The sequence below is a fragment of the Nicrophorus vespilloides genome, unplaced genomic scaffold (assembly GCF_001412225.1).
Source record: "Nicrophorus vespilloides isolate i.1.1-1 unplaced genomic scaffold, Nicve_v1.0, whole genome shotgun sequence".
NCBI lineage: Eukaryota > Metazoa > Arthropoda > Insecta > Coleoptera > Silphidae > Nicrophorus > Nicrophorus vespilloides.
Genome location: NW_017100107.1, coordinates 211,292 through 230,185, shown reverse-complemented (window position 1 = coordinate 230,185; position 18,894 = coordinate 211,292). Strand labels below are relative to the sequence as shown.

Below are 18,894 nucleotides of genomic sequence, written 5' to 3'. Positions count from 1 at the left end.
ACGATTCGAGGGAAGGGCTGCTTTTTCTTTAATATAAGTTTGTTGGTTTGGTGGGGAGTGTTTTTTTTTGTAGTGATCGGTGGTTCGTCAATTTATAATTTTCGGGGGAGGAAAAAGAAACACCAAACGACAACTCAAATAGAGCAGTAGATGCGGTACAAAGTAATAACCGAAGAAGTACATTGTACAGCGAGTACTAAGCTACGCAATCATCCATAGCTCTCTCCATTCTCATTTCAGCTCCTCTCTCTCTCTTTCTTTATATATGTTTTTTTTTTTGTTTAAATCCTTATTTCTTCCTCTCTTAGTTTTCCCGTCAACTGAAAACGATTACACCGGATCCTTAGGTTATATGGACGTAATAATTGACATTTAATTATTTAAAAACCCAACGTCTCGTGATATACATTACTCTTTATTTTATTTATTTTTTAAATTGTTTATTTCATACTTTTTTTTCCGCTTTTTTACTTATCTCTCTTTCTCCTTTAAAATTAATCCTCTTATCCCCACGCTTATTTTTATATAATAATAATATTTTATCATTTATATTCTTCCTTTAAAACGTAAAACTATGACTTTCTTCATATCTCTTTTTTTTTAATTTGATTTAAGGTAATGATATTTTTGTCTTGCCAACATGTCTATTGTATCGTTAATATTATTTCTCTTATTACGTTTTTTTTGTCTCATTTTAAATTATTTTCCATATACATTCGTTAATTATTACTTTCGTCTTTTAAATCCTCTTTATATACACACTTTCACTCTATGCCTACTGCTGCTTCGTTTTTCTTCCCGTCTTCTTCTTAACCTTTTCTTCCTCTATCTTTCGCATCCCTCGTCCATACGATCCATACGACACTTCTTTGGTTTTGGAATCCAGTTTTCTCTTGGTTAAAAATGGTGCAGACGTCTTCACACTACTATTCTGAGCATTTAGAATTACGTTCCTCTTCTTCGGCCTCAACGGCGCGGGGCTTTGAGTCAACTTTCATCATCATCTTCATCACAAAGTCGCCGATTCCTAAACTATGGGATCGCTTAAGCCTAAGTTTACACGCTAAAATATTTATTTATAAAAGTTTCTATCAAATTTTAGTCAATGGAGATTACATCATCTTCTTCGTATTCATCTTCTTCTTCGCATTATCTCTCATCTCCTTTTTGGAGTCATCGTCTTTATAAAATAGCCTATCAAATCGTGATTAATTCGTTTTCTTTTTTTTATTATTAATTATTTAATATATCAAAAAGACGAACGTAATAAACAAATACGGCCCAGAATTAATATTCGACTCGACGACTTGGAAACTGCAGCTACATTAAATTTCTTTTGCCCGCGCCCTCATTTCGACCTCATAAGATAGTACTGTACAATATTATTTTTTCATTTTAACAATAGAAATTAAAAACGAAACAGACGAACCAAGTGAAAAACGAAAACGAAAACTGGATGGAGAGCGTAATAAATATTTATATTGTTTTTTTCTGTTGCTTTCTTTCTATTTAACATATCGTTTTCGGCTTCAATGAGTCCGCTGCACGGCTTCCTGAATTTTTTGGGTGGGCGCAGCTGACCGGGCGTTGGATGTGCGCGTGGACCACTGCACCTTCAAAGCTTTGGTCTAAGAGGATCATCGTCGTCAAAGCTCCGACACGGAAAGCTCCTCGTGAAGCGGGCTCAAGAAGACCCCAGATTTATATCGTAGATAGTAGTATTAGTACCTCGATAATAATTTGAACCTAATAAATGGGAACGCTCTTTCGTCTTTTCCAGTTTTTCTCGTGACTAACTTACCGACTACAATAAAAAATCATTTCGTCGCCGAAAGATTTCGTGTATACTTTTATATAATATATTTTAAGTAATAACGCTTATTTTTCCTTCCTTCCTTCCTTCGCTTTCGCTTTAATTATTAAGTAATAACGTATTATTTTTTTGGTTGGCTATCTTGCTCTCGGCCTTTCATCGCTCAACGAAGATGTCTTCTTACGCGGTTGTTATGGTGATGATTGGTAAGACTGGAGAGCGAGTTGCCACAACTAAGGCAGAATCGGGTTTCTGTTTCGTATCTCCGAAATACTACACATCATATCATTGATCACGGCTTAAGAACAACGCGTGCACTCCTCGGGTGCACCGGGAAAAATGTCTCAACAACTATATTTATTTATTTTTTATATATATGTATATTGTATATGTTTAATATCATCCATGGTATTAAATCTCGTTTCGCTTTCCGTTGAGTTTCGGTTTTGCTCGCTTCTGGTCAGTCCGACTTAATTTAGATACACTTAACTGGGGATGCTTAGGGATGTGGGTGTTTCTTTTTTTTTGAAGGGGGTTTGCTGGGGGGTTTGGGGGATTGGGTTGTAATAGTCCGTTTGATGGGATGATGGGTTGATTCGCGGCGAGCGATGCGAGTCTACCCTGTGAGTCACTATCAGTGTTTGTATTCGGGGTAACGTTTGGGTCTGTGGATGGTGGCGTGCTCCGGATGAGGAGCGGTAACAACGGGCGGCACGGGAGCCGGAGCTCTGACGATGCTGGTGGGTTCCTCACTGGTGGAGCTGCTCGGTGATGGAAAGTATTCGCGCGGCATTTGCCCGCTGGTGCCGGCCTGTGGCACCGCGTCGTCGCTAGCCCAGCGGGCTAGTTGCTGTTGAGCTTGAATAAATTCATCACTAGAAAATAAGAACGCATAACAAACTATACCGGATTCGCAGGTTGTCATCTGGAACCTGATGGTTTACCTCTCGCTGTCCGGCGTTTCGCCGCAAGGTGCGCCCCTCTCGTGGTCCGCACTCTCGTAGATGCTCTCCTCCTCGGCCTGGTGATGAGGATGGGGATGCGGGTGAGGATACGGAAGACGTCCAGTCGGTTGTCTGTATCGGCCGTACACGAAGCGGCTGTCCCGGTGCGATTGGTGAGAACTCTCGCTGCATGCCGACGATGATTCTTGACGGTAGTGACGATCCGCCTCCGTCTCGGACATCCGGATATCCTCGGAACCGCTGGGGCTCATGTGACGGGTGTGATGTTCGAGTTGTCTGATCAGGTCCTCCAGGTTTCGTATACGGATCGGACCGTGCGGTGGCACCTCGTCCTCTTCCTCCTCCTCAGCCTCCACGACAACCTGCACAAGCATCTAATGAGTTTCACTTAGATAACAAGCGTAGATAGCATCGATATTTTAACACATTTTATGAAGAAGATCAATAATATCTGTCGATTCTTCAATAAAGAGAATAACCTTACTTATACAGATGCAATATAATGTTGATGTGATGTAGCATTACTAATATTAATTAGTATGCCTGGCATAACTCTTATAGTAAGGAAATTTTTTAGAATTTCATATTATTATATTTTCTACCAAACTGTCCTCGTATGTCCTACAAAAGTTTCCTTCGTTAACTTTAAACTTCAATTGCATCATTCAACTTAATAAATCGTGACTGATATGTTTATGGTATGGAATAAATTGTGGTATTAATTTAAATGACATATGATATTTATTATTTTAAACTAAATTATCGTAAGGAAAGAGATGTTTGTCCTTGAACATATACTTTCCAACTTCTAAATCTGGAGTTCTTAGCTGTAACTTAATGAAGAATAATCGATCTATAAACATTGAATTGTTAAAATAATGTCTAAAGTTAAAAAAAATAGAATCTGCTGACTTAAAAATTTCCAATTATTATATTTATGAAAAAAAAAACTTTTGTGAATATGGTTTATCTGATATATTAGTATGGCATTACTTAATCGATCAACATAAAATTGGAAGCAATTATTACATACTTTGCCACGTCCACAACTAAATATAGGCAGCTGCCTGTACGCTTATATTAGAAATGATTCAAATTCTAGATTTGGTATACAAAAGCTCAAATACATATGACTATGTACATACCGTACAAACTGTATGTAAAGTTAACTTGGAATTGAAAAAAGAATACCTGTTGTTCGCAGACATTCTCTTTGCTGCCGCTCGTTTTATACTCGGGATAGCCTACAGCGCACTCTTGCAAACTCCTTCTGAGGACTTCCTCACTGAGAGCAGTGGTGCTTCCTGATGGAGTAGCGGTACCGCGATGCGTTGCGGCATTCCTTAAGGCTTTGATGATGTCTTCGTGGTACCCGTTGAGACTCTTCAGCGTTCTCTCCACCTGTGACATGCTAGTACCTCCGACAAGCTGCGCCATGCTTGCATCGGTGCTGCACATAATGTTATCCTGGGAACCATCCGCCCAACCGTCTTTAACATCGACGCCGACCAAACCGTAGTCGTGTTTCTTCAGGATACCCTTCTTCTCCGGAAGTTTGAGGTTATTGTGTTGCAGATCGATGAAGGACACGGTCTCCTCTTCACCTGCGATACCAAAACAAAAACATACAACTCCTTCCAAAGAGCACAGAAATTCACTACCTGAATGCGTTGGATCGTCCTCGCTCCCAGATCCACCTACACCAATCCTCTTCAGCTGCTGCATCTTGTGATCCCTGCAATCAATAACACGGAAAGAAAGAAGAAGCCACTTCTCAGCACCCGAAACACTTTATGCAAACCACACATGAGATGTCATGCTTCCATGCCAAAACCAAAGGAAAGATGCAGAGAGATAGATCTAAATGAAACGAAACTAGAAGAGCGACTTTCGTTTGGTTCGACAAAGACACACAGAGTAAAACACAGATAGAGAAGATGTACATAGTGAAGTAGTAGAGACAGAAGTGGAAGGAAAGAAAAAATATATTAAGAGAGTGAAATAAATAAAGCGGAAAAGGGATTCGTAGAGATTCAACACTGCGGACACGTAATTAAATAAAGAAATAAATCCACGGATATAAAGTGCAACATTAACGTGAGTACACACAACGATAATTAAAGGAAACGAAAGTAATATATGTATTACAACAGCAATAAAACACTGATAAAATGAAACAAACAAACGAAAAAAAAAATAATAAAAAAACGGAATGTAAACTAACTGGAAATTCGATGGTCCACTGGATCCCATGTGGTTCGAAGATCTGTACAAAACGCGCTGCGAATCGGTGCGACTGGTAAAAACAAGAAGAAAAAATATACGAAAGGCATCATAAATCGTTGGTTACTAAAAATAAGTATTTATTTATATATGAAAAAAAAAACGAATTGTATAAATGTCCTTTAAATAATAATATTAAGGGATTTTTTATATAATATTAGTTTGGAAGATATTTAAATTGAAAATAGGAAGTAGGATTTAACTAAGATTGGTAGATTTTTATTAATCTATGTTAATTTAATTAATACCGAAAGCTTCGCTCTAAGAGAGATTAATTCATAAAAGAATATATGGGTTTAATGATACGAAATAAAAAACTAAAGCATTAACTGTTAGTTAATCGATTAATTAAATAAATGGGAGCATTCATACCAATCTAAATGCTTTCACTCTGATTATAAAATCGATTTTTTTTTGTGTATTGAACGATTGAATTAGTTAGTTGATAATGGCATGGTTTTTAGTCTGTTCAGTATTTGAAGACAAAGTGTTGAAACAATAGTAAAATGTTTAATATAAAAAAAAAGAAAAGAATAGGTTTGAATATAGGAGTTACTTACCCGTAGGCAGGTACAGGGCCGAAGGACATGATCTTGTCAGCGTTATTAAGCGTGTCCTCTTGGGAAGCAGAATGATTTCCGGACGTGAGGACGTAATTTTTCTGAGTCGGCTTTTTAACGTAAGGTTTCTGGTATTTGCGCACCGTCGTCTTCCTTCCAAGTGGCCAAATTAAAAATATAACAAACAGAAACGCAAAACGGAAACCCGCATTAATATTGATCGACCCTTCAAAAAACCACTTCCACAATAACAACAAAAAGAAAATAACAAAAAACAGAAAAATGAAAGATTGAAATCAAGAAGAAAAATAAAATAAAACAAATTTTGTTTAAAAACAAATTATAGTTTTGTGTAGTAAACGTAACCAATTCGAATTTAATGTTCAATTTGGTGGATTCTAATTTGATGTTCAATTTCAAAGTGGTCACGTTCGATTGAAGCGATTGTATAAAATTCAAATTGATTGTAACTTAAAAATTCAATAAAAATAGAAACATGCTTCGAGTAAACCTTCTTCGTGTTCGATTTTGTGATTAATCAAAATTTGTGTATAAACATTTGAAATCCTGTCCTCGTTTCTTCCTCATATTAATTATCATGATCATCCTCATCATTTAAAATAACTATAATTCAGAGTCCATTAAAATGCCATCATCAAATTTATGTGTTTATTTTTGGTAACGAATCTTCTTGTAGACTTCTTGTTCTTGTAAAAAAGAGTATTAGTGTGATGTGTTGTTTTATATGAGTATGTCTTGAATCAAAGCAGATTGCTAAAGGTGTAGAAGTACTTTGTTTAGTGTTTAGAGCAGCGTTTCTTAACCTTTTTGCAACGCGACCCAACATATTTGCTTGTGGTTTTAATTAATCCTAACAGTTCCTCGGTTTCACACAAGCTGACAGCTGTCATTTCACGTTTGTAATTGTACTAATAGTTGTGCTAAGAGTATTTCAGTAGTTTATCACTTTGTTACAGGGTGACAGCTGTCATTTCGCGATCCATTAAAAAAAATAACGCGGCCGATAGGTTGAGAAACGCTGGTGTAGAGTATCCAAACCAAAGAACAGAAATATAAAGTTTCAAAAAGAAATAATTATAGGGACAGATATAAATAGAAAGATAGATAGAAAGATAGATAAAACAAATAATAAGAAGTTTTTTTCGAAATAAAATATATACATGTAGGGGGAAGTTTTTGATTTGTACTTTCTTTCTTTTTTTATCACTTTTTTTTCATTTCATCTGGGGGCGCATACATTCTGCACGCATTCAAAACATAGCAACTAATAGAGAAAGATTGTAGAGAGAATAGCTTAATACACCGAAACATGCTGATACGAATCATGCTTTCATGTATTATATATATAGTTATATAGATATAGGGTAGATGTTTTAAATAAAAATATAATTAAAAAAATTATAATAACAATAATATAAAAACACATATAAAGTTCAGTTTGGTCTAAAAATCTCGCTCGCCTTTAATTAGAAACGTAAGCTTTGCTCTAAACGCGTTCTTAAAAGCCTTCTAAACTCTTCGAGACTGATAAGAAAACATACACAGCGATCTTAAATAACACCTCAGTCCAATACAACGAATGTTTGTGTTAACATTGCAATGTATATTAAAGAAAATCATCATTACTGGATTGATCATTCAAATTGATCGCAAAATTTCTAAACCAACTGGCTGTATGGGACCGTGCACTATTTAGGCACGTGCTGATTGCACGGATTACAATTAATCAACTTATGATTTAATTAATGAAAAGATTACCGTAAAATCTCATATATATTACATTACGCATAATTTTTAAAATCCATTAGTTCATATTGAGTGTGTATTATAATCGATGTGTATAAATTAAAAGGAAATGACTTAACGTCTCGTGTATAATACGCACATTTTTTATTGTTTATACCCCAAAAAAAGACAAACTACTTAAAATCTTATTATAAATCACACAATTTATACTTATGTTAATTGAGATTAATAGTAATTTAGTACAGTTTGTTTTTTTTATATTTTCCATTCAATTTAAAATTAATTGAAAAGTTGACATTTTTATTTATCTTTTTAACAAATATTTAATTTAATTTAAAAATAAATTGAAAATTATTATTATTAATATTAAGAGAATAAGCCGTTAACAAAAATTACGTAAAATTTAGTATAAATAGAAAAAATATGAGTGAGTATTATATACAAATTTTTGATATTTGTCATTTTCCTTTATTTTTTCATGTTAACATATGCAATATATAGAAACGTTTTGATTTTTTTTCTTTTATTTACAAGTAAATTTAATAGCAAATGTAGCAGTTGTTAAAAAATATTTCATGGAATTTGAAAATAAAATGATAAATTATGGGTGCGTATTATATACGAATTTTTGATATTTATCAATTTCCTTTATTTTTGAAGATATATTTCGTATTGTTGACATATATTTTATGCAATTTGAAATGAATTGAAAAAAATATAAGTACGTATTATATAGAAATGTTTTGATATTTGACATATTTTTTTTCCTTTTATTTATAAGTAAATTTAATAGCAAATGTATCAATTTTTAACAAATATTTCATGGAATTTGAAAATAATCTGAAAAAATGTGGGTGCGTATTTTATACGAATTTTTGATTTTAAACATTAACGTTTCATTTCGTAAATAATGAAAGCTTCAGTTGTTAACAAATGTTTTGTTCAATTTTAAAGTAATTGGAAAATTATAACACGTACCTTATATACGAATTTTTAATATTTGTCACTTTGGTTTATTTTTATTAATAGTAATGATTTGACAAATAATTTATGCAATTAAAAATATTATGAAAAGTTATGAGTGAATTATATACGATTTTTTTATTTTAAACATTAACGTTTCATTTCGTAACAACTCAATTAACAAATGTTTTGTGCAATTTTAAAGTAATTGAAAAATTATGAGTACGTATTATATACGAATCTTTGATATTCAACATTTACGTTTCCTTTTGTTCATAAAATTTTCAGTTGTTAACATATGTTTTGTGCATTTTAAAATGAATCACATTACCTTTTAACGAATTTTGTATTTCACTAAAAGAAATGGCTTTAAATCAAACGAGCGCATTGTGCAAGGTTGCGTATTATATTCGAAATTTTACGGTAATCAACTTAGCATCTAATGGATGATCGTTTCAAATTGTAACTCTGTACAGCCCGACGTGCATTGCGGCTAGGTTTTGGAGATGAACAGCGCAAATGGAGACGGACCTTACATTCTTATACACTCAACCATCAACAAATGAAGAAATAAAAAGTAAGGACTAAGGAATGGGTATTTTCATCGTAACCGGAGATCGTTAGACCTCGGGTCAAATGGTAGCTCTTAATCGATGGAAATACGTTGGTGCTTTGTCTTTCAGAAATACCGTCGACGGTTAGAAGCAGAATACTCGCCATCGTCACTTCCACTCACTTTTCTCCCTTCTTCTCACCCCTGCGTCTTTCAGCTTAGCGCGATCGCATTTAATTGCAGAGCACTTCGCAAATTAATTGCATCTTTTAATTTGCACAATGATCCTTTTCCTCCTTCTGCACTGCACGTTCCGGCAGTATCAAGGATTACGACGGCTACAAAAGATCCATTTCATTTCGAGAAAATTGAATGCAACTATTTGAAAACTTATGCACTGAAGTTCTTGTTTCCTTGAAGGGTTATAGTAATTTGCCGTAATTACGTTCAGAGTTTATCGTAAAGACACAGAGGGAGAACGAGTGAACAGAAAGGGTATATTTTTTTCCTCTTCAAAAAGCATATACTTCAATTGGAATTAAAATGGAATTAAAATGACCTTTAATGTAATGAATTTCATTGGGGAAACGAAACTTTTGGGGAAGAAAAAACGAGGAGGATTCTTCTTGCTGCAAGTAAACACACAACCAAACAGAAATATGAAATATTTTGAACACAAAATATTAGTAAATTTCAGTTATAAATAATTAAAATATGTCTTCATTCTCAATCATAAATTACAAATTATTACGTTTCGTTCATTTCTAATTTTTGTATTTGTTAAAATCTTTTATAAAATATATAGTTCTAAACTGTTGTAATAAACTATCGAGCATTAAATATGTTTTACTATAAATTACCGAATTGAATTATTACACAAACTATCAAGGAAGATGTAAATGCTGCCTGAACGTTCCGGTTAGTTTAATTCCTATTGAGGCAAAGGGACACATAATATTCATTATTCATAACGTACACAATTTATGCTTCTGCCACAACGGCCGTGTTTACAATGTTTCTATCAACCTCAAAGTACGCATAATCAGTGAGTCGAAACCCATTACGTCAATATATAAACCAAATACGACAACGATCGCACATTGACCCTCAATATTTCGAGGATCATTACACCAATATAACACATTTACATTTTAAACTTTAGACTTCAATTGATCTTATGTCAAAAGGTCTTCATTAATTTTTTTTAAGCATTTTCATTGACATTTTTTATTTCTAACTCGGTTTATTAATAATTAATTAGTTTAATTATTTTTTAATTAAAAAAGCATAAAATTGATGTGAATCTAGTATTAAAAAAGACCATCGTTATTGGAATTTAAAAATACAATTTTTTGTTGAAAATATTATGAAAAATTGAATCGCATTTTTATATTTTCAAATTTATTTCAAAATGAAGACTTATAATAATATTTGTGTTCAAAATTATTAAAAAAAAATAAATTTTATGAAATTTTGCGAAGATACAAAATGTATTAACATTTACATTCTAATCATTGAAATTCAATAGATTTTTTAATGTTAATAGGTTTCAATTAACTTTTTGATAAGTTTAATTAAAAAAAAAAATAAATGTACTTCAAATTTGTGAATTGTGTTCAAAATATTCCAAGAAATATGAAATATTTTTAATACTAAACATTGCTGTTACGTGAAATTGCAGTGCATCTGAAGAAATAAATTTCACTTTATTCAATTTTTCAATAATCATTTAAAATAGTGAAGATAAATTTTTTCAAATGGTTGTTAATTAAAGTGCTGTTATTTGTTCATGTTCCATTAGAACTCGCTCCTTTTCGTAAGGAGTTTGAGTGGAAAGAAGAGAAATAAAGGAGGAAAAAGGAAGAACAAACGAGTGAGTGTGTGTGAGAAAGAGTGAGAAGAAAATAGATTTTAAGAGGATTGCCGAGCGAAATTAAGTGTGCCATAAATTGAATTTGGTGAAGCGATAAATTCTCTCTCGGACCAAGAGCGAAAACGAAATGAAAAAAATACATACACAAAATTAAATTAAAAAAAAAACGTGAAAAAGAAGAGAAAAAAAAACAATAGTTTGTAATTGAAATTCTGTGAGTGATGTGTACCACGTTGAGTGGTTTTGTTAATTATTTGTTTTTATATATATATTGAGTGATCTGCTTCTAAAATGCGTGTTTTTCGGATTGATATGATCTGAATTATTTTATTATTAAGATGGAGTGCATAAGAAAGAAGTCGTGGGCTACGGACATCTAGCGAGAGCAACTGAGGAATAAATGTTCAATGTTTTTTTTTTTTACATAATTTGTTTTGTTAACTTTAACTGTTGCCGTTGCCAACGTCGATTGATTTATTGATTGTTTTCTTTTGGGATGAATGTACAAACAAAATGAACGCAGAAGAAGCTAGCGGATGCTGAATATGTGGATCTCTACCTGGACGGTCTGCTCACTAACCTGAGGCAGAGCGAGAAGTTTTTGTGTACTACGACTGACCTGTAGCATAGAGCCATAGTTGCAAACACAATGAACACACCCCCTACCACCGACATGAGTGTACCCACGAGAAAAACCGTGTTCGAGCCGTGATAGGACTCTGCAGAATCCAACGCAGGCAGACCACAGGTCCAGTTGAGGAGTGTATGTGGGATGTCGTCGACATCGACATCATCATCAGCATGCATCAACCAACACACAGGCGAAGAGAAAGAAGGAAAAGCACGTATGAGACAAATATTCGATAATAACAACAAATAAATCATAACAGTAATAATAATAATAAAATGCATTAACTTTCAAATACGGTGATCGTCAAAAGAAATTAATGTAAATCAAACGTTCTGGTATAGTAATAATAATAATATACAACAAGACAACAACATCGAGAGTACTGTAGAAGCCTATGTACAGGACACTGCGCGCAAGCAGCCACCCGCCACTCTCATCAACCTCCCCCTTCGCTCGCTTGCTCTCTCTTTGGACCGAACACGATACCTGTAGCAAACTGCCACTACGGCAAAACAAATGAAGACTCCCTTCACGACGCCTGTCAGTATGAACACCAGCGTCAACGTACTCAAGCTGTCCTTGTCGTCGGAGCCTGCAGAACAGAACCACTCAAGCATCCGTCCAACAATATAAATCTACAAACCAGATCCTTCCGAAACGCTCGACACATCTGAACAACATACAGTCAGTTCTCGGTTAACGTACATAACGAGTACCTAATTTACTAAGCAAATTTACGTTAATAGGACAGCTAATTCCCATATAAATGCATGCATTTACCGTTCACACAAACGTACATTTTGTCGTCTAACTGTCGAATCATACTTTGAAATTTCACGTACTTTCAATTTAATTTCAGCGAATAATTTATAGATAACATTCCAATAAATTAATACATTTATGATTGTATTATACACGTGCCACTTGATTCGCACAAACGTACATAAGACTGCTGTCGAAGTCGTCAATTTTCAACTATCGAATGGTCCCAGTCTGAGAGGTGACGTATATAATGAAGACCCAAATTACTAAGCAAATGTACGTTAAAAGAAAAGCTAATATCGATATAAATTTATGCATTTACCATTTTGGTAAGTGTTTAACCATACCTCTTCATATCAATGTTCGAACAAACGCATACTTTCTAGTTGAATCATACTCGTGTACTTTCAATTTAATTTCAGATTAACTTATTTTTATTTACAGCTTTAATTGATTAATTTTTAAATAAATGAATGTATTTAGGATTTAATTATACACATGTGTCTTTTCATTCGAATAATAGTACTTAATATTGCTGTCATACCTTTACATTAGAAGTTGTGAATTTCGATAGTCAGTTATTAAACGGTCTATATATGATAATACTATTCCAAGTGAACATATGGTTAAATACAATAAGCTCTTACTTAACGTAAATAAAGAGTACTCAATTTACTAAGCAAATTTACATTAATAAGTCAACTATTCCGACGTACTTAACATTGCTGACATCATAAGTTGTAATGAGCTATCAAACGACCTAGTTAATGTTATTAAAGTTGAACACATGTGAGTAAATACGTGAACTCTCGATTAAATTACATAAATTGTACTCATTTTTCTAAATGGATGTACGTTAATTGGACGGTTAATTCCCATGTAATTATAAGCATTTAAGATTATGTTGCTTCTAAGAAATAGTATGCAGAGTACACTTTGTTTTCGGATCCTGATAGAACTGGGACTTTCCGTACTAACTGTCTACATATTTCTATAATAATGTCAGCTCATGAAATTTGATAGTCTACTCTTTATTCGCGTATATAATGGTTATCTAAATGATTACACTAATCTACAGATTTCTGCGAATTATCATGTAAATTCATGCACTTAAAAGATATCTTATGATATGATTTATGAATTACCGTATTCAGGACATTTTATATATTTCAATTTAATTTCAGCTCGACAACATATAGTCAGTTCTCGGAAAATGAACATAATGACTCAAAATACTTATGTACTTAATTAGTCTAAAAATTCCTATCTATTGCCTAGTACTCACGTGTTTCTTCATTCGCATAAACGTACTCGACGTTCTCATAAACATACACTTTGCTGTCAGGTCCTAAAATAATATGCTGAGAATTCTCGTACTCTGTTTCAATTCGACATATTTGGTCAGCTCTCGGATAACGTACGTGTTAAACATTGAATTATCATATAAATTTATACCTTAAACATAATTTTGGACAACCTGTACTCAGCTTTCAAATTGTGTTTCAAACCCGTTTTTTTGCCAGAAATAGTAGAAGCAGATAACGACATCAACATGAATTTCCCAATAATATTGTAGAAAAATGTATAATGATTAAGACTATATTTAAAACGTTAATATATTAACTATTTAACTACAGATATTCCTCGTATAACACGGTTCTTTTTTCACACAACACGATAAATATATTAAAGACTGACATTTTGTGAACTTTTTTTTCACAGTTTATTGTCAGTGAGAGCGAAAAGTGTAAGTGAAGTAAGTGAGATAATATCTTTATTTTAGAACATGAATTAAGGAATTATTAGTCCCAAATAACACGGTTACACTATAATCAATATTTTATCATCGTGTGATAAGAGGTATATCTGTATTTATTTGTTTTATAAAACCAAATTTGATCAATACATGAAAATGTCATTTAATCCAAATATATACTTTATGATTCATCAGATTCATATCATTATTTGTTCGTACATTATTTCTATTTGTAAATAATAACGTACATTAAGTGAGCGCTGACTGTACACCCAATTTTCAATGAACACTCAGAGATCAACTTGCAGTCCGCAACATTGATTAAAACAACTTAAAAATCCGCAATACAAGAACATTTTCCACAGAAAAGCTTGCACCGAATGCTTCGCATCGCATGAGTTAGTAATAAAAAAAAGGACTATAAATCGTCTTGGCAGATAGCACTGCGTTCTTGTGCCAAGAAATATTCCGTTACGCAATATGCTTTCATTCCATTCGAATTCAAATTTACGAGCAACGAATAGATACTTACTTTCTGGCAAATCCATATTCCAAGGACAATCACCCAAGATTATTTATCAGCTTAAATTACAAGCTTTAGACATTTTGTATACACAATAATATTTATAGTATTACTATGAAAATTCGTCTTATATGTTTCATATTTTTATCCTAACATATTCAAATATTCTAAAATTCTTAAAAACTATTTCCTTTTATCAAAAACCTTTGTTTACTTTAAATAATCCTTATGAAATATTCATCATTTTTAGTGAAATTCTTATTATGTAATATAGAAATGCATTTTTCTTCTATACAATACAATGTCGACTAGTATATTTATGATGTAAATCTTCTGAAGCAGATGTGCATAATTCTATTATATTTCTTGTAAAGAAAATTCACCATCATTATGTAACTTCTTAAGACGATTATTTAAAATTATAATATAATGAAATTTTCAAGTGTTTCCTTCACAATAGCTTCGAGACGATGCGACAGGATGATTACGTCCTTATATTAACATTGTTAAACGAATACGGAAAAGCGTCGAGCGATTCGGAAGGGTCACCACATCAAAAAAAACAGAAACCTATGAAAACATAAAATATATCTTAGTTCTATAAATGTACGTGTTGTTGTTTTTGGTATTACTGAAAAAGAATTCGCAAGTTTGTGTTATTATGATTAATACTTCTCTGGTATATTTTTTTGTATTATTATTTTCTTGTTTGCTTTTTTTTCACTTGCTTTTGTTAGTTTTTTTCAGTGCGTTTCTCTTTTCATTACCGCATCGCGTGGGTGGAGTGTAAAAGTGAAATTATTTAACGTACCGTAGGGGGTCTCTTTCTTTTTCATAATCTCCGCCAGGTCCTTCATCCCTTTGGTAGCCTCTGGCGGTGGGGTAGGAAGTGGTGGTGTTGCCGTCACCTGCTCTTCAATGGAACAATCCGGACCGCTCCAGCCCACTCCGCAGTAGCATTTATTCGTGTTCGTGCAGTCCTGGAACACACAGAAAAGGAAACGTCACTACACATCAAGTATTCAATAGAGATACTGATGGCAATACAGGATAACTAATTTCCTATTAATATTCTACAGTCATTACAATAATTATAACAGATGAAAAATTCAAATTGATATTTTGATATAATTAGTATTTAGACCATGGTTCTGTACAACACCGCGCATAGTACGGATAATAGATTGCGTCAATATCCCGGACTATTTGAAACCGAAATACATACAAATATAAACCGCACAAAAAGAAAGTTGACAGTATAATGAAATAAAAAAAACAATTATTTTTATTTTATTCAATAAAAAATTAGTTTCTTTTGAAAATTTCAAACCAATAGTGAATCCGGACTGATCGAAGACGCACTATGCGACGTAATACATAGTAATTTTCCTGTCTTAATGATGTGAAATAATAAATTACGTTGAAATTGGTATTTAGATCAATTGCATGTGATTTGCATATTACGCAAAGCCTCGACGCTAAGATTAGAATTAAATACGATTTGCCTATGGATATCATCTGTGTAGATGATTAGGGGGAGATACATCACGTAATAATTGGTTTAATTATGTTAAATTGAAGATTAAATATACGTTGTATAGTCAATAAATTTGATTTGATTAGCATATTTTGTAAACAACATAGGATTACAAGTAAATATCATTTGAAGTGGTTAATATCTATATTATTGTTGAAGGGGAGACTTATATATAGACTTAATGGTTAATTATGCTAAATGGATGATAAAATTGCTGTTCTACAATTGATTTTCATGTTTTGTTACTTGAAATCTAGGATTAGAAGGAAAAACAATTTAACACGGATAACATCTGATTAAATTAGAGTTATTAATATACAAACATTGGGTAAAGTATAGAATTTTGATCATTTCTATTTGATTTGCATATTATAGAACTCTGAAGGTAGGCTTAGAACATTAACACGATTTGATAACTATAACAACTATATAAGTGATTAAAGATAGAATAGATGTAATAGTTTAGGTATGTTATATAATCGATATTAAGATTTTTACATATTAATAACGTCAATTGAAAACAGTCGTAGTGATTTTTTTATAATATTTTGTAATTGCTAATATTAAAGATTAAGTAAATATTATTAAGAGGAGATATACTCTCTCGAATTAAATTAAACAATTTATAAAATGGTTACATCCTTATAACCCCACTATAGACCTTGTATAGTGCGGTTTCCATTGGTTTGAAAATTTCAACATAAACTAAAATTTAATTGACAACATTGAAATAAAATCTAAAAAAAAAATGTTTTTATGCGGTTTTAAAATCTTCCATTAGCAAGGTTATATTGGGATATTGGCAAAACTGCACTAAATAAGAACTGAAGATAAATATATTGTATTTTAATTTATGCTAAATAGAAGATAAAATATTTGTTGAATCGATATTTTAATATTTAAGTTGATAAATGAATATAATTTGAAACTTATAAATATCTATAAAAGTATCGAAAGCTGTGAAAACAAAGTTGAGAATGTTTGACCTTGGGTTGAACGGCATCATTGACCTTAACCTATTTGCATACATGAAAAGCGGCCGAAAAGTTTACAGCTCCGAAGTGGATGTTAGAAGTGTGTATGTGTGAGAGAAAGAGAAATAGGGTTTTCAGCATCAACCGTTAATGAGTATTATCGATTCCAACTATAGTTGGATAAAATTTAATCCGCCATTTCTACAAAAAAAAAACAATAGTTTTAATAGAATAGTTTCATGATGTTTTTGTGTTACACTCATTAATTAAATTTGATGAGAATATATTTTTTTAAACATTAATTTAAATGTATTGATTATATAAAAACATTCATATACAACGGACTATTGACCGCTTAAAAATTCAAGTTAATTTTATTTATTTTGTAGTGAATATATTGTTTTTTTTGCGTACGACAATTTCGTGATAACTAAAAGAAAATATTAGTTGTATATATTTTGCTCAGTTGGTGGATGTTTACGCTGCTTACGAAGATGTTGATGTATTGATTTGTCTGCAATAAACATGTACAAAATAATATATGAAATGGATGCATTTAGTTTGTCTTATTTCAAGATGTTTATATTAATTGCGTATTGGGTGCAGGTGTTTCATTTTCAATAAGCATACACGACACAACATATTTGAAATGGTTGTTGTTATTTTGTCCTCTTTGTAGGTGGTTATACTCGTTACGCAATGCGTGAAAAGATGGCTTTGAAATGGTTGCATGTAGTTGCAAGCATTTTTCTGGACGAGTAGTATTCAAACTTGTTACGTAATGCGGAGTGTGTGAATTGAGAGATGGCGTTGGAGATGGACACATACCCCGTGGCCGGAACACTCCAGATCGTTATTATTGGTGGGACATTTGGTCTGGTCGAGATGCGGGAAAATGCTAGAGCAGGTCTGATTGATGCAGATTAGATTCTCTCCGCAAGGTGTACCGTCGCGCACGAGGCCTAGATGCGGTACTTCGGTCTTGACGCCGCTTCCGGAGCTGGTGGACCTGTGAATAGACCTTCGGTATGAGATTAGTCGGATGATCGGAAGACGCGCGCTCCCGAGCGCCACGTCCATTGAGTTGGATGAGCACTACTCACTTGCATTCGTATTCGACTGTCTTGATGGAGATAGTGGTCCGCGTGTAGAGCTGGTCCAGACCTTTGACGACGGGATATCGATTCCCGAGTTGGCATTGCAGCGAGCCGCACCGCACGTTCTCCGGCGCACACTTCACGTATCTGCCGTAGGCGTCGTTACCGCAGTGACCATTGATGGAGCCCTTCGAGTTGAACTGGTCGTAACACTGAAGGTCGGCTGAGACACCTCCGTAACCCCAGATGTGCTCGCACTGGATAGCGTGCGTAGGGCAGAAACCGTTGAAGCAGTAGCCGCTGTCGCCGCCGCACGGATTCCCGTTCTTCTTGAAGACATCTGCAGGACAATCGCCGGACTCTCCGGTGCACTGCTCCGGGAGGTCGCATTCGTTCGACGAGTCCCTGCACACTACGCCCTTCTCTCTCAGCCTGCATTGCTCGCAGCACGGCCCCGACGCGCACTCCGCCTCCGAGGTCAACTTGCACGTGATGGGGTCGCAACAAGGATCCACCGTGTGGCAATCATCTATGGAACCGCAATCGCATTCCTCTCCTTCCTCAACAATACGATTCCCGCAGGTCCTGTGCACCTAATTTATACAAATAATAAAACCCTTATAATTCCCATCTAATATTCTAAACATCTGATTAAATTTGTTTCACATAAAATTTACTTTTTTGTATTTATATAAGTTTCACATTTCACATAGAAAAAACATTGTTCATTCACTTATATTTATATAAACTTTCTTGAAATATGAAACATATGAAAGTAAGTTTAAGAAACTTTATTCTTTGCTCCGTTAATACTCATATATTTTAAGAGAAAATAAA

General features: G+C 33.5%; 1 protein-coding gene across 4 annotated transcripts in view; it reads right to left on the bottom strand.

Annotated features, from left to right (window-relative positions):
• Positions 1-1,879: 1,879 nt before the first annotated feature.
• The window catches only part of LOC108568316 (disintegrin and metalloproteinase domain-containing protein 11), a 127,106-nt gene continuing 110,091 nt past the window's right edge, over positions 1,880-18,894 (bottom strand). For 2 of the 4 annotated variants that reach the window (XM_017929319.1, XM_017929320.1), the window contains exons 8-17: positions 18,064-18,650; positions 17,789-17,969; positions 15,261-15,429; positions 11,358-11,496; positions 5,622-5,774; positions 5,003-5,074; positions 4,437-4,513; positions 3,970-4,382; positions 2,758-3,140; positions 1,880-2,688 (exon numbers count right to left, since the gene is read on the bottom strand). In XM_017929319.1, the coding sequence (XP_017784808.1) occupies positions 2,448-2,688; positions 2,758-3,140; positions 3,970-4,382; positions 4,437-4,513; positions 5,003-5,074; positions 5,622-5,774; positions 11,358-11,496; positions 15,261-15,429; positions 17,789-17,969; positions 18,064-18,650 (2,415 nt within the window). In that variant the 3' untranslated portion in view covers positions 1,880-2,447. Of the gene's footprint in view, positions 2,689-2,757; positions 3,141-3,969; positions 4,383-4,436; positions 4,514-5,002; positions 5,075-5,621; positions 5,775-11,357; positions 11,497-15,260; positions 15,430-17,788; positions 17,982-18,063; positions 18,651-18,894 lie in introns of all 4 variants that reach the window. The other 2 variants (XM_017929318.1, XM_017929321.1) reach the window with 2 other exon arrangements.